This window comes from Podarcis tiliguerta, assembly GCF_965153285.1.
Source record: "Podarcis tiliguerta genome assembly, chromosome: 1".
NCBI lineage: Eukaryota > Metazoa > Chordata > Lepidosauria > Squamata > Lacertidae > Podarcis > Podarcis tiliguerta.
The window spans coordinates 41825065-41840771 of NC_139534.1; the positions used below are offsets into that span (position 1 = coordinate 41825065).

Here is a 15707-nt window from a genome sequence, read left to right on the forward strand (position 1 = left end):
CATTTTATCCTCACCCATTCCATTTTAGTTAATACCTGTTGATTGTTACTAAAATTAGGACAAAAAAAAAATCAGTGTGATATTTTGGTGAATTTGCTGTCTCTCTAAAAATGTGCTAGAACAAGTGGTAGACAGATATGCATACAGTTTTGAAGAATGTAGGATTTTATCCTCTTTTTTAGTGCAAAGGTGAGATTAAAATGTTGATCAGGGGTGTGTGGGGAGCTTGTTGGACTATAACTTCCATTAGTTTATGTTGGACTACACCTCCCATCAACTGACTATCAGCCATACTGGCTGGGACTGAAGTGAATAGGAGTCCAGCAACATCTTGAGAACCCCCTGATATGCAGTGTGCAGGCATTGACTACAAATCCATCCCAGAGTATGAGTATGAGAATGAAATTTGATCCAGATCCAGCAAAGCTGCTGATTGTGTCATTTTCCTTTTCTTCTTTAATGTAAAAGTTCATGAGGACAGCAGATTGCACAGGGTAGGGTTGGGAAACCTTTTTCAAGCCAAGGGCCGCATTCTCTTCTGGACACCCTTCTGGGGGCTACATTCCGGTGGTGAGTGGGGCCAGAGGCAAAAGTGGGCACAGCAGCAAATAGAAACTTTGCCTTTGAACATTAGGCTAGTTTTACACCCAATCTCACACTCCTGTCAGTCTTCCATCAGACAAACAAGAGTTTAAGGATGCACTCCAACTAGGCCACGGAGGGTATGTGGCAGGGCCAGTGTTGGCTGGGGAGGGTGTGTGGGATGAGGAGAGTCCCAAGGGCCAGATAAAGAGACATAGAAGGTCACATTTGGCCCAAGGTTCCATAACCCCTAACAGTAGGGTATTTTCACCTAGTCACCATGTCACCTCATTGCTTACTGCTTTTAATTGTTCCAGAGACAGGTCCCAGAGTCTGTGCAGTGGGCAGAAGAAAGCATGGTTGAGCAAGTTTAAGTTTAAGTTACATGAAATTGTTTAAGTTCTGTGACTAACTCAAAGACATATACAGAACTTCAGTGATATGCAGATTGCAGACTAAATTGTAGTGAATAGATCTGATCAAAGGAAGACTGTTTTGAGAAGAAAGGAAATGAGGAATAATGAGGAATAGCTATAAGGAATAACCTTATAGCTAAAACAACTGCAGTCTCTTTTTGAGATTCTGCAGTGACTTAATGACTCCTGAAATGTTTCCAGAATCAATATTCTATTTCTCATTTGAGAAATAGCAACGTATTTGCAAATATTGTGATGTTCAACATGCACCGACTGCAGATATGGATCTCTATTCAGTGCTCTTTCAGGCAGGGGATTCTAAGGTGTGAACAGTCCATAGTGGTACACACACACCCTTCAACCCAGATGCTGGGATCAAGACTTTTTACTATACAGCATCTTGTTGATGCCAGAATCAATTTAAAGATGGTTGGATGAATGGATGGATAGACCATACATAATGCTTTTGAGCGGTCAAAGCGCTTCACTCAGATTTTCTTGTAATTACTACAACAACCCTGTAAGATAGATCAGTATTAACCTCATATTTTCAGATTGGAGGCTGTTTGAGAGAGAGAGAGAGAGAGAGAGAGAGAGAGAGAGAGAGAGAGGCTTTCCTAAGACATTGACAAAAGGAAAATTCAAACCTGGGACTTCCTGGTTTTATAGCTGTATCTTTAGGTTGCTGTGTTACTACCAGTTCTAAACCAACACAGGTCTCTCTCTCTCTCTCTCTCTCTCTCTCTCTCTCTCTCTCACACACACACACACACACACCACCCATGGTGCATCAAGTCAAAACTTGCTACTCAACATATATTCATACCCCCAAGCGTTCTTGTATATACACCAGAGCCAATCGGAGCTTTTTAAAGTTCATTTTATAATGAGTGCAAGTTAGGGTTGGTTGGGAATTCAATGTATCAACTATTACTATGCAAATAAACCTGCTTGACTTTCTTGAGAGCAGACATGAGACCCTGCTGGAGTGCCTGCTTCTTAGCCCCCTTCCACACTTAAAAAAACCCCAGCACCTTACCATATTTTTCTGCCAGTGATCCTAGGATTCATGGTCAGTTCTCAGGGACTCAGCAGAAAAGATGACATTACAAGCAGTGAAGGGCCTTCCCACTGCTGCCACCCCCAACTTGCTCTATGTAAGCTTTTGGGAGGTTTTATGGCCAAGGGTAAGGAGGAGGTAGAGGTGTCAGAGAGTGCTGCAGCTGAACATTCAAATGGTTCTGAGTGCTTTCAGGCAGAGTAGGGGTGCAAATGCCATCCCTAATACAAGTTTATGTAACAATGAACAACTATCTGCAGGCTAGCTCTGCTGTGTGGTTTTCTAGTTTAAACTGTAAAGTCTCTAAAATTAATTTGCCAATTATCCAAAACATCCAGTATATGTTACTGATGTGCACATGTACATTATTTTAAACAAGGTGCAAAAAGGAATGGTTATCTGATATGATTTCCTTCCTCTGTTAAAGCATCTCTATACATTCATTAAATTGCAGTGCAAAAATAAATAAATGCTGAAGTGACTGTGTGATTGAAGCCGTGCTCCTTATTTGTGCTGTGATTTAATCAATGCACATACACGCTTGTGCACATTATTACCCCATAATTGGTGGAGGAGGGGTGGAGGAGAGAGACATGAACTGAAAACTTGCAGCAGACTGCAAATGCACAAGAGTCTGAAGAAAATCCTGAAATACTCCAGTAAAAAACAACACATAAAAATGGTTTCCAGAGCAGTAGCCATATTAGTGTGTTGAAGCAAAAGCGACAAAATAGTTTTGTAGCACCATGATCTGTCAGGTGCCCCAAGACTCCATTGTTTTTAAGGAGAATGGCTGGCTAACATCATCACATTGTTGCTCTGCAAATGATATTTTAGTAAACCCAAAAGAGATATTTGGATGGGAATAATTATGTGGGCATCTTTCATGCCACCTACATTTGAATCTTCCTGCAATATCCCTTCAAGCTCCCAGTCAAAAATTATAGTGCTTTGCTGCAAGCTCAGAAGCTGTTGCTGCTGCCTCTGGTCACTCACCTTCCTTGGCAGCACCTCACTTTCATTCCATCAACCAGAGCGGAAGAAGGAAATTAGGCTGCTGGGCTGTTCTCTCTCTCTCTCTCTCTCTCCCCGCATTCCCTTTTCTCTTTCTAGCTCAGCTACTAGCCTCTGCAATTATGAGCAGGGACAAGCAGCCAAGCCAGAGAAAAAAGAAAACAAAACAGCCTCAAAGCACCACTTCCCTTTTCCTTCTCTGATGGCTGAAATTAAAATGAGCAACTGCTGGGAGGGTGCTTGGGCCTTGGTGGCCACATGGCTCTTGCTGCTTGTTGTGTGGGGCAAAGAGGGGGCTGGAAGGGCCAGGAGTGCCTGGAGCAGCTGTTGTGATTGACAGCTGTAATAAGTGCATGGAAGGTTAGGCACATATGGTGACTCGTTTAGAGATTACTGTGTTTCAGCAGATCAGCGAATCAGGCCTGTAGTGACAGACTCTTGTCTCTGACCAAAATGTATGTCTTTGTCTTCATAGTAACCATAATCCTTGTTGCTTGGTAGTATTTTAACACATTTGGGAAGACATGGTACATCAGGAGCCTGCTATACTAAACATACTTACCAGCAGGTCTCACTGAATTTAGTGGAAACAGCTTTTAAAAGAAAAGAAAAAAATACTAATGGTTAGGACCAGGCTGCATAATCTTCGAGCTGGGCCAGATAATGTCTACTCTCCCAAGCAGAAATTCAAGATTTAAACCTACTTACTAATATATGAATGGAACTTGCACAATTAGGTAAACTAAAATCTATAAAAATGAACCTTTGGGCAGAACAATTCTACTAGATTTGGTGAGAGGTTTGTGTGTGATTGAGTGGATGAGTTGACAGAACCTGGGTTGCCAATGCCAAGGAAGAAGCTCTGTGTGTATGTGGAAGGTACAGGGTTTTTTCTTTTCTTTTAGGGGACCTTTCATCAACAGTCTCCCCCCCCCCCAAAAAAAAAGAACCCCCAGAAAATAGTATACATTGACAGCAGCCCCAACACACTATCAGAAAATCTTACCGTACTTTTGCCCTCGTGGTCACTGGAGCAGCAAGAATGTAGGAAGAACAATGTGGAGGTTTCCGCATTGGCAATAAGGAGGCCTCTGAGTTTAGACCTCCTGCTCCAGCTGTGTTTCTCCTCCTCTATTTATGGAGAGGGGGATATTAAAAAAAACCTTTGGACCCCAGGACATCATCCCATGAACAAGAGGACCTTCCCCTAAATAGGTTTTTAAAAATACTCTCATTCAACTTTACTAGATTTCATTTCTAAATGCTAAAACTGAATGATTTTCTTCTTCTTCAGTAAATAGAGAATTGATATGTAAGAATAGCACATTATTTAATGTAGATAGTGAAATTCATGATGGCCATAAAAATGAGGTATCAACTCAGCAGCCAGTCTCTCTCTTTCTGCCTCCCTCACTTAAGCATTTAAGATTAGCAAGATGACCAACTAAAAATGTAATTGGCAGGAAGAAAAGAATGTTTAAAACTAGAAACTAGGCATATCCTCAAGGTATGTAGGGCAGATGAGCCACTACGATTAAGATAGAGATTTAAGCTAAACTAACACCCAAAACACTAAATTAAAGTGAAATTAGCAATTTCACTTCAGGAAATTGCCTACTATTTAAAATAGAAACGCTTATCTCATATACTTTCCTTTCTTTATTCCTTTTTCTTTTTTCTTTTTTTTAAAAGCATGAATCATTAGCTTGAATTGTAACCCAGAATCACCTTGCTTTTGTGAGTTTAAATTACACCATGCCATTCATAACATTGGATGGGGAATCATTTTGGATGTTATAGCCTTAGTCCTAATGTTTCCACTTGTCTTGCGCCATTTTTCACATTGAACAAACACACAGCATGCCAAGCAGTGTGTAGGCTTTTTTCTCAAAGAAATGTACAAAGCGTGTGTGCTTTTTATTCTTATTTCAAATCTGTCCTTAGCTGAGCAAGAAGAAAATAGTGTGAGAAAGTCCTTTATGGGGAGGCCCATGTCTATCTTGGATATATACCAGCACAGTCTCTGTGGCCATTATGGAGAGGATGGACCTGAACAATTAGCACATTACAGTTTTATTGAGCAGCTGAATGGAACTTCCACTAAAGATGGCAAGAGCAAAAAGATCCCTAGTGTGAGTTTTCTCGCTTTCTTTGATGCTATTACCTCTCTTCTTTCTTGAGGGATATGTCTGGTTTGCTTTCTTTTTCTGCACGCATCATTACTATTTATGGATGTCCAGATTGAAAATGTCACATGGACTGCAGGGAAGAGTAAAAGGAACTTTTAAGCATTTTCTTTCCTTGAGGCAAGTTACATATATATATGTGGCAGCGACTTTCGTAGCAACATCCTGTGAATGCCGAACATTAAAGATCGGCTGGCGTTCAGTGTTGTCAGTTTTTACAAGCAGAAATTTGGAAGGTTGCTTATAGCTGCTTTGAGCCATTTTGCAATAAACCACAGTGCATCAAATAATGCGCTATGACTATAAACAGCACTGCTCTTTAAAATATATGCAGAGTGAGAGAACGTGCATGCACAACTGAAACCTCCATTAAGATCCAGAGTCACTTGGTTTATTTTTTAAAAGAACGAACAGATTACAGAAATGCAGTTACATATAGCCAAGGTTTTAAGGTTTTAAGAGCCACATGCTCTGAGCCTGTTTATATAATTAATGAATCCTCTGCCTTTCCTCCAAGGAGCTCAAGACAGAGTACACAATTCTCTTCCCCTCCTCCAGTCTTATCCTCACAGGTTTCCTGTTAGGTAGATTAAACTGAAATGCAGGACCCAGTTCACACATAACACCAAGCCAAACCATGGCATAACATGAATGAACAAACAGGCCAGATCGCAGCCACTGTGCTCTTCTCCTAATGCAGCTGCTGCTGTGTTACCAGGGGCTAAGACATAGTTTGTCTCACTCCATGATCTGTAACCAAGGTTTGTTCTTGGCTTACTGCTTGTGGTTTGTCTGAAGCAGCACAAGCTACAATCCAAAGATCCTTAGAGCGCCTGGTTGTCTCTTCCTGTTGGAGACCTCAGAAGGGACCTTTGCCAGTTGTGCATACATGCCTTTTTCATTGCAGGACCTGTACCTTCTTCCCGACAGTCCCTAACCACAGTCTCATGTTGTGGTTTCTTTCCTCGCCTTTGCGCTTCTTCCTTTCTCTCCCCTGGCTCTCCACGGGGCTTGCTAACGGAGGCCTGCTTCCTTTCTATATACTTTTATCCCTCCTGGTAATCCAACTCTTTCTCTCCTATAAACTCTTCTCTCTTTAATGCACTCTCTCTTCTCTCTTTAATTATGCCTGGGACCTCTCCCTGATGTTTCAGCATCCTGCCTTTTTCTGCAGCTGCTGTGAGCATCTTTGTAATGCCCCACAGCTGCTGCCATCCTATCACCTCTGGCTCACTTGCATCTTCATGTGAACTAGCAGAGAGAGCAGTGACAAGGAAATTAGCATCACCTCCTGCATCCTTCTTATACACAGCTTAGCACCAGGTAGCACAGCAGCAGGAGGACATGGGAGAGGAGAACAGCAGCTATGATAATTGTTCCAGGAGCTGGCACATTTGCTTATCCATGCTAAGTCATGGTTTGGTGTAGCTTTATGTGCATACTGGGTTACTGACTGGCTCAAGGTCTCCCAGTGAGCTTCACAGGAATTTGAACCTGGGCCTTCCCACTCCTGGCCTGATACTCTACAGTGTGGCATTTTCCTTAGGCTTAATACAATGTTTGAAAAACGACTGTCAGCTGCTGTTTCTTCTGCCCTTGCTCTTTCAGTTTTTAGCCTCACGTGTCCTGCCGAAATTATGGCCAAGCAAAACTACCTGGGGTTTTTTATTTTAAAAATCAGGAAATTAATTATTATTTTTAATTAAAAGCCAACTAAAATGTGTTTGTCAAAGTGTTTGTGTTGCCTTGTTTATGTGGTTACTGTTTTCCATTTTACTCACTCTGTTTTTACTGTAAGCTTGCTTAGAGTTGGCTGTAAATACTGGATTGCTTTAGACACCAGGCTCTGGTTTGTGCTGTGTTTAACTCTGAAAGTCTGTCATTCACAAATGTCCATCAGCCTTGTGTCTAGCAATGTCTGGCAAGTCTAGTTTAGTAGTCATGGCAATGTGCATAATACAGAGGGGGAGAAATTGAGGAAGGGACACTTCTAGGTGGAACAGAGAGTTAGTTGTTCCATCACCGAAAAAGTAAACATTGAAGTGGAAAGACACAAAAGGTACATCGATACTTTTAATATATGTGCAATCAAAGAGACAGACAGTCCTAACACCTCTCAAGCCAAAACAGAATAAATGCCATTTTGAAAAGTGTTTCGTTTATGTGGAAAAACATAAAGTAGCTTTACTTTTTATTATTAGTTTTTAAAGAATGATGTCAATACAACTACACCAAAAAAAATAAAGGAAAGGAACTAGATGTTCCACTGCTAAAATGCTTAGAAATCACAATTATCTGAGGAAGATAAATGCTTTGAAAAGCAACAACCTTGGTTTGTGGCATCTAAGATCACAAGCTACAAATGCATGAATCTCTTTGGTTTGTTCTATGTCAGATATGAAGAACTGGGGCGGTTGTTGGTTTTGCGTGGCTTAAATACAGGGGTACATTTCTGGAATGTGTAAATGCAGCATTAGGTAAATGTTGGTTGAAGGGATCAGAAAACAGTGCTGCTTGTGAGAGAGGCTGATGAGGGAGCAATACACCAATTGTTGGGTTGTAGGTAATTTTTCTCCAGCACATTGTTGTGCAGCAGCATGTAGGGTTGGTTTTTAATATTTACCATCCCGAAGACAGCAAACTCTTGAAAGCTCAATAAAACACATAGGATTTACCTATTTTAGTATTAAACGCTGCAGGATGACAAATGAGGAGCAGTGCCTGTGATAAGCAAACTGCCCCTGAAATTTTGCACAGGCAAAATAAGTCATGCCTTCCATAAAGCAATTTAGATCTATAATGGGGTCTGTTTAAAACAAAGTGTTATGCACCTGTAATCCCACTTCGAAGAAAAATGTGAAGGTTTAGTGGGAGGAAGCATAGGTGTCACGATGGACAGAATGAGTTTACTCTGTTGTCAAAAGAGCAGTGTGCCATGGCTCTGTGTAAGGTGGCTCAATTAAATAGAATCTTAAAGCATGAATAAAATAATAAAATGGTGATTTCAGACTGCTTCCCTAACAAGACTTTTTGGAGGGAACCTCTGCTAAGGTGTCCAATTCCCTGTTTGGTTTTTTTATTTGGCAGGGTTCCTACATATTTTGCTGCTGTGTAGCAGGAGCATTTTTCTTTCTATCACTGCACTTCAGTGTCAGGAGAAGCTGAAGGCATGGCTGAACTCATGTTAAAAAGCATAGGAAGCCTGCCAGAAAACAGGCAGCACTTTGTAGTGTAGCATAATAAATCACAATATATATCATATTATTAGTGTGAAGCTAATGTACTGAAGCCAAGATTGTATATAATGTATTATTTATTATACAGTTGGGGGAAATATCAGTCAGTCTATTACTAGTCTGCTATGTACTTTGCAGTGGGCCATGACCAAGATGGTTGCCTGCTCCACCTCCTTCCTCTCTCCAGGGGGGAGAAAAGTCACTACATCCCACTGACACACATGCACACTGAGGTTTAAGCAGGAGGGCAGTCAGTGGCCCCAGCACTATGGCAACAACCAGCTGGTCTCATATTGCAGAGGGACTGCTGGTCTAATTATGCAATTAAGAACCAGTAAAACAGTCTCCAGCAAAAGTAGTACTGTGAAGGTTAAACAAAGAATAAGATGTGGGTCCTACAAACCAAAATACCTAATGTGTCAAAAACCAGGATAAAGAGGTGCTTCTTCAGTGTATATCAGGAGCTACACAACAGAAATTGTGGACACACAGCCATGGCAAGGAAGTTCCATGATTTAAGGGCTATCTTAGAGAGGACCCTTTTCAGGGCTGCCATCTCCCATGTGTCTGAGAGCAAATGAACTACTAAAAATACTCCTTCTACTGGCCTTAACATCTGAGATGATCTGTAAGAAAGGAGGCAGTCTTCCAGATGTTTGGGGTCTAAGTCATTTAGGGTTTTAATTACCAATGTCAGTATCTGGAATTGGGCCTGGAAGGAAGCAACACAGGACACTGAATAGAGCAAGGAAATGGGCTTACTCGGGGCATCCTGCCCCAGGACCACAATAATTTGGAGCCAGCACCAGGTCTGCTATAATAGTGTGTCTCAGCTTCATAATTCCTTATGGATAAAATGAGCAGATGTTTTCTAGTATGCCACATGCTTAATTCCTATAGCCTGAGTCTTTCCTTACTTTGAAGTGTTATCTACTCTATATAAATATCAACCCTGCATGACCTCAAAAATTCTTAAGCTCTGTGCCTCCCACATATAAAATGTTGGTTTGTTGGCAAATTGGTTTGATGTTGTTGAATTTTTATGGTCTGTAATTCTTAGCAATTGATTTGTTCATGCATGTGCTTTGTAACCCAAGGGTATAGTTGAGAATTGTGACCAGCTCCGCTCATAGTTCAAGCAAAAGCATTTAAAGTTAATTGAAGGGTGCATATTATTGCCCTTACATCAGAATTATCACACCATTGATATCTTTTTTTCTGTCACAACAGCTTTGTTATTGATTGTGGTGTTACAAAATTGAGAGAAGAATGTTTTTTAAAAAGCAGATCCAATCTTTGTTTTCGAGGTACCCTCTGTGGGCTTTTGCAGATGACAGAAATATAATGAGGTGTGTTCAGGCATTTGGGGGCAGGAGCAGAGCACACATGTAAGCCCCAACCCTGATGTTCTGGTGTGTGTCCTTGACCTTCCCCATGTTGCCCCAAAAGGCCTGCTGCAGGAGGCTTCTACTCACATTCACTTGAGTAGATAGAGCAAGACATTCTCCTTGTTTTAAAGCAAATACAATGAAAAGTCCCTTGCACATCTTCCCTGCTCAGTGCAGAGGCGGTCAGGGACTTGTTGTGCAGGGCACGGTGCATGGGGACATTGCAGGCAGGGCTTGTGTGCCTGCCCCTGAGGGATGTCCATGCAGGTAGCATACCTGAACACACCTCTATTTTATTTACTCTATCAGGCCCCAGTGGTATGGTGTCATTTCCATATAGATGTGGGGGGGGGGGGGAGAGGTTCTTTCCTGCAGAAGAGAATAGTCTTACAGGTGGGTTTTTTAAAGTATAATACCGTATTTTTCGCTCTATAAGACGCACCAGACCACAAGACGCACCTAGTTTTTGGAGGAGGAAAACAAGGGGGGGGGGAATTAGGAATCTCAGAAGCCAGAACAGCAAAAGGGATCACTGCGCAGTGAAAGCAGCAATCCCTCTTGCTGTTCTGGCTTCTGGGATAGCTGCACAGCCTGCATTCGCTCCATAAGACGCACACACATTTCCCCTTACTTTCTAGGAGGGAAAAAGTGAGTCTTATAGAGCAAAAAATACGGTATTTTGTTACTGTACTGAAGTAGAACAGGCATCTCTTACTGGTCTTCAACACTTTTTAAAAATTGCTTCATTAATGCCCCTGCACTTTTACAGTAGAAGAGTGTTCAACCTCTATAAAAAGTGGGGTTTTTTTTTATAGAAACAATAAAGGAAGGTCACAATGTAGCACTGGTACGGAGAGTGAGGAAAATGTATTGTTTGGCACTATGCTACAGTCCAAAATACACAAATTCAGCAACAAAATGTGGCTTTTGGAGTGCAGAATAATACAATTTATGTGCAAGTCCAATAATTTTCTTGGTTTGCCACAGTAAAAATTCCTTTGTTTCATGCACATGCACACATGAAATCCTAAGAGGCTATGACTTTAAACAATGTTCTTCTGCAATTTCTGGATATTTCATTGGCGTTAGTGAAATAACAGCATTTAGTCAGTTGCAATATTGACTGTTTAGCTTTCATAGGATTTTCCAGAGACCCCCTTGAAACTAAAGAGACATATGTTTGTTTTAATAAACTTGAAACCTGAGGAAGGTTTCAGGAAATGGGGAGAACATATTTGTATTTACTATTTTAAGTACCAGTATATGCTTCCTCACTTCTGAGGGTATACCCTAAAATACTTAGTCTGATCCCCTGGCTGTGCTGGCAGCCAGCTGGCCTACCTGTGCTTTCCAAAATGCAGTGGCATAAGTTCCAGTAACCTTTCACCTTACATTTTTTGTTACTACATTGAGGACTCTGGTTTCTCTTCAGATCATATAAGCCTTCCATTCTTTTATTACGTCAGTAATTCCACTGCAAGTCTCAGTTAGCCAAAGAGACTTCCGTTCACCTAAATGTAGCTTTCCATTTGTTTTGTTTTTCCCTTCATGCGGCAGAGTGGTTTTGTGTATTGTGCAGATGATTCATTAAGGAGTTTTGATGCTCATATTACCGTGCCTTGCAATTCAAGAACTAGCTAGCAGAGATGAGCAGATTTTTTTAAAACATACACACTCCACTAAGAAAGGAGATGCTGCTGATTTGGCTGTGGTTTTGAACAGAATGGAAATGGCTTCATTCCCACCCAGATAAACTCGGGTTTTTTTTTTTTTTTTTTTGACTGAGTGAATTGATTTGGAATTAATGGCATAAACATGTCTCATTGGGCTTGTGAGACTTCAGATGTATCATATTAGCACAAACTGTTATCCAAATTAGGCCTATCAAAAGGATGATTATATTTGGTGCTACTTATACTGCTTACCACCTTGAAACATTCCAAAGCACTTTGCAAGCACAGCTTGAATCCAAAGATCCCTGTAAATAGTATCACCAGTTTTTCCTCCTCCAGAAGCAGCACCTTTATACCACATTACATGTCACTCTCTGCAATCCCCAAGAATAGCTTTAGGATAGCATGAAGGCTTGCAGGGGTGTGCAGAAATTGACCTGGTTCACATATAACATTAAACCATGATTTATCAAATTATTAAACCATGGGTTAGTGTCATGTATGAACTCTGTCCAGCAGCTTACCGGGAACTATGGTATGTTTGCTGCCAACAAACACAATGTGAAGCCATGGTTTCTTATTGTCATATGAACATGTTTTGCTGTAATTGTGGCTTGCTGTAAACATACAAACCCAACACTCATCCTTAACTGTGGTTTGTTTTATCACACCACCCAAGACACTCATCAGAAGCAAAAGATAAGAACAACAAAACAAACTTTGGAAAAACTGACCAGCTTGCTCTGTGACAGCTATTTAGTTTAGAAAAAAGTGATAATTCCATTATATTGATGTGTTCATTGATATGGAAGTTTTAGAGCAGAAACCGTAACATGTTGCAGGCACTAATACCTTTACATATGTTGCTAAATTAGACATTCTTCATAAATCATAGATTTTTGTACTCAAACTGAAAAAGAAACCAGATAGGATAACTCATATGAAAAGCAAGCTGCAAAAGGAGGAATGCATAATAAAACCATAAGTAAAAAATGAATATGCTTTGCCATCTCCTGTGAACTGAGTCTAGCAGAAACACAGTACTGAGAAGAAATATTTCAGATAAGGAGAAAAGATCTCTAGAATCCACACACAGCTGGAGAACCCAACATAAAATTTAAAGCTGCATATATGCAGAGGCATGTTGCTCTGGGTAGGAATCACAGATTTCTATCAATTTGTGGGACTTTAGCATAAAAATAAAAGCAAGTCAGGGAAGAATTGCTGGTGCTGTTGTTGTGCGTTGTTCCCACCACTGAAATAAATTATATTGAATCCCATATTCCTTTAACTTTGTGGTCTGTACATAGATCCAGAGTGAACGCATTCTGGTAGATGAGAATAATCAGTCAAAATATATATGTATAAAGAATTAAGGAACTTCTTCATACTTTCCCTGAAAAATAGGACAAGCCCATCTACCTTGGCTGCCCATCTACCTTGTACAGAATGGATGAAAGGTATGCCACATTGTAAATCTGCAGAACTCTAAACAAAATTCAACAGGCTGCATTTCAGCTTGTGACCTCACTATTAAAAGTCCTTCCAAACCAGTAAGGGAAATATGGACATGTAAGCATCCCATCTGTACATGCAGATCCTGCATCTATTAGGGGTGATAATGTAGCAGATAGAGATTGTTTCCACCAGTAAGCCAACTTTTGAGATTTCTGATAGCGGAACACTGATCTATCAGTTTGGACCATAAATTGTTTGGTTGTTTTTGTACAGGAGCTTTGCAGAACACCAAATTTTGAACATTGAGGCAAAATTGTTCTACAGAAGTTTCTAAAAGATTTTGTAGAGTTTTGCATGTAGAAGGCATGCCCCAACAGGGCTCTTGTGATCTTTTTGTGCTGGGTACATATGTGATCTAGGTAAATCCCATTAGTTAAAAAGACTGACCTGTGTTGCCATGGGTTGTTGTCATAAAGTAAGCAAATTGCAGTTATCATCATCCACAATGGGAATAGCCTATTTTTTTGTGTGTGCTAAATTTAACCTCTTGTTTAAATAGGAGTGGACATATAGGACAATCAACTAGGACCGAGCACTTGTACATTGCTAAATCTTGACTTTCCTACTGAAATCTTTTCACATTACCAACTCCTGTTGATGTTGTCTGTTAAAAATTCTTGCACACTGCAACTATCAATGCTTGTCTGATGTACACAGCAGCATGTTTCTCTTTGGTATAATTCAGTAAGCCATTGGCTGAATGGGCTGAAAAAGGCCAATCATATGTGCCTCATAAAGGTATCAGCATTACACATTTCTTACTTTCAAGGTTTAATTAACCTCAAAAATAGTGGTGCATCCTTAAATATTCCTTCACTTCCAAACAAAATACTGTAGAACAAATTAGAGGTTTGAAAGGATGCTAGGTCAACTAACCATATGTAATTGGTCTTTCTAGTAGGTGGATAAATGACTAAGGAATATATGTTGGAAAAAAGGAAAATGTTGATCCCTGGTTCACTTTAATTGTGTGACATTCATAGCCATTTGTCAAAAAATGACGGATGCAGTGACTGCAACTTGCAGCATCGCCTAAAGTACAGTAAAGTTTCTTCCATTTGTCATCATGACCTCTTCAGTCTTGAAGCTGTAGAAATGAAATTGACGTTTTATGTCCCTTCACATTCCTATTGTTGCCTAGGAGTGGATTATAATAAACTGATACAATGAATCCAACACAGGACTGAATAGAGCATTCAAAGCAACAAATGACAAATATTACTTAGGAAGTTTGTAAGACAGTGTAATTGTTATAACAGTACAAACGTCATTACTAATAAAAGAAAGAGATAAAAACTAAATTGAATGCAATAAACATGGCATTGACTCAATCAAGATAAGAGAAGTTGGGAAGCAGTACTGCTCAAAAACATACCCCCTCCTTTTTTATAATGCAGGATTGGAAAAATATTTTGACTCCAAAAGGAGAATCTGATCAGCCGAGTTAAATTACATGAATAATGCTAACGTATTTCAGGGAATTGGTTTTTTTCTTCTTTATAGCCGAAATGTACCTTCTTCATTTATAACATTGATATGCTCTGCATTACGCAGTTAAATATTATGAAGAAAGGAATAGGAAATTACTGATATACTAATATGAGAGTTATGTTCTCGGCATGATGAGTGGGGAATATGTTACATAGCTTGCATTAATGAGAATTGTGTACAGCATCGAAAATGAACTGCCGAACCATTTTGTATTTCTTCAGTGGCACGTTGTATGATTCTTTCTGCTTCAGATTTGGCCAATCTTAGCTGCTTTTGTTTTCCTCTCTCTTTTTCAGAGCACTGAAAGTCAATAGCTGGGCTACAGTTATAGGTTTCAAAATCTTAGAAAACCTGTGGGTTGTGCACAGTTAATCTTCCACACAATTGTAGGTTTGCACTATCAATGAGTATTTATTTCTTGGTTTTTTTAATACATAGTCCTAACAACCCTCCTTCAACTTTGCTCTTCTGCTGTTAGGATAGTGTGTCTTTCATAATATTTCACGAACCCCTCTGCCAATACTAGAGAAAGATGTGTTATCACTCAAGAATGCTTTAAGATCGTGGGAGAATGGATACAGTCAGTGCTTTTAAAAAAAAAAAAGGAGGTACCAGTATTCATTTTTTGGCTGTGGGTGCCAGCAAAAGATGGATTCCATGGAAAGCAAAAAATAGAGGTGACAGTACCATCACACACACATAAAGCACTGAAGAAGAAATTGAATATAAACTGAGGATGAAAATTTTATCTCGCATGTAATAATCAGAAACTGGTGGTCTTCCGGATCTAATTAGAAATAATGTTTCAACAGAAAAAGAAACATTCTAAACGGTGAGCTATTGATTGGGTGTTTCAAAAGAGAGAAAGAAAAATTGAACAAGTTATTATGGGGCTAAGTAGGCTGAGAAACGGTATGCCCCTCAGGTGGCATGCTCTTTCAAGAACTACAAGTCCCAGAGTTCCTCCTGGCAGGAGGAAGGGACAGGTACCCTGACCATCTATGCTGGAAAGGTTTGACCAATCCTGGTTCACAAATCAACTAGCGGTGATCTCAAAGGAGAGACCCTCCTTGAAAATACTTTTTCAGATAGCATCAATATCTGGAATGAATAAGAGTTCCAAACGTCCCTCCCCTTGTTCCT

At 40.1% G+C, this 15707-nt stretch overlaps 1 protein-coding gene across 14 annotated transcripts in view; it reads left to right on the forward strand.

The window, feature by feature from the left end:
• NCKAP5 (NCK associated protein 5) overlaps positions 1-15707 on the forward strand; it is a 588547-nt gene that overhangs the window by 540451 nt on the left and 32389 nt on the right. For 13 of the 14 annotated variants that reach the window (XM_083404704.1, XM_083404711.1, XM_083404705.1 and 10 more), the window contains one exon: positions 5017-5204. The exons of the other annotated variant lie outside the window; for it this stretch is intronic. In XM_083404704.1, the coding sequence (XP_083260830.1) occupies positions 5017-5204 (188 nt within the window). The remainder of the gene's footprint in view (positions 1-5016; positions 5205-15707) is intronic. 14 annotated transcript variants of the gene reach the window in all.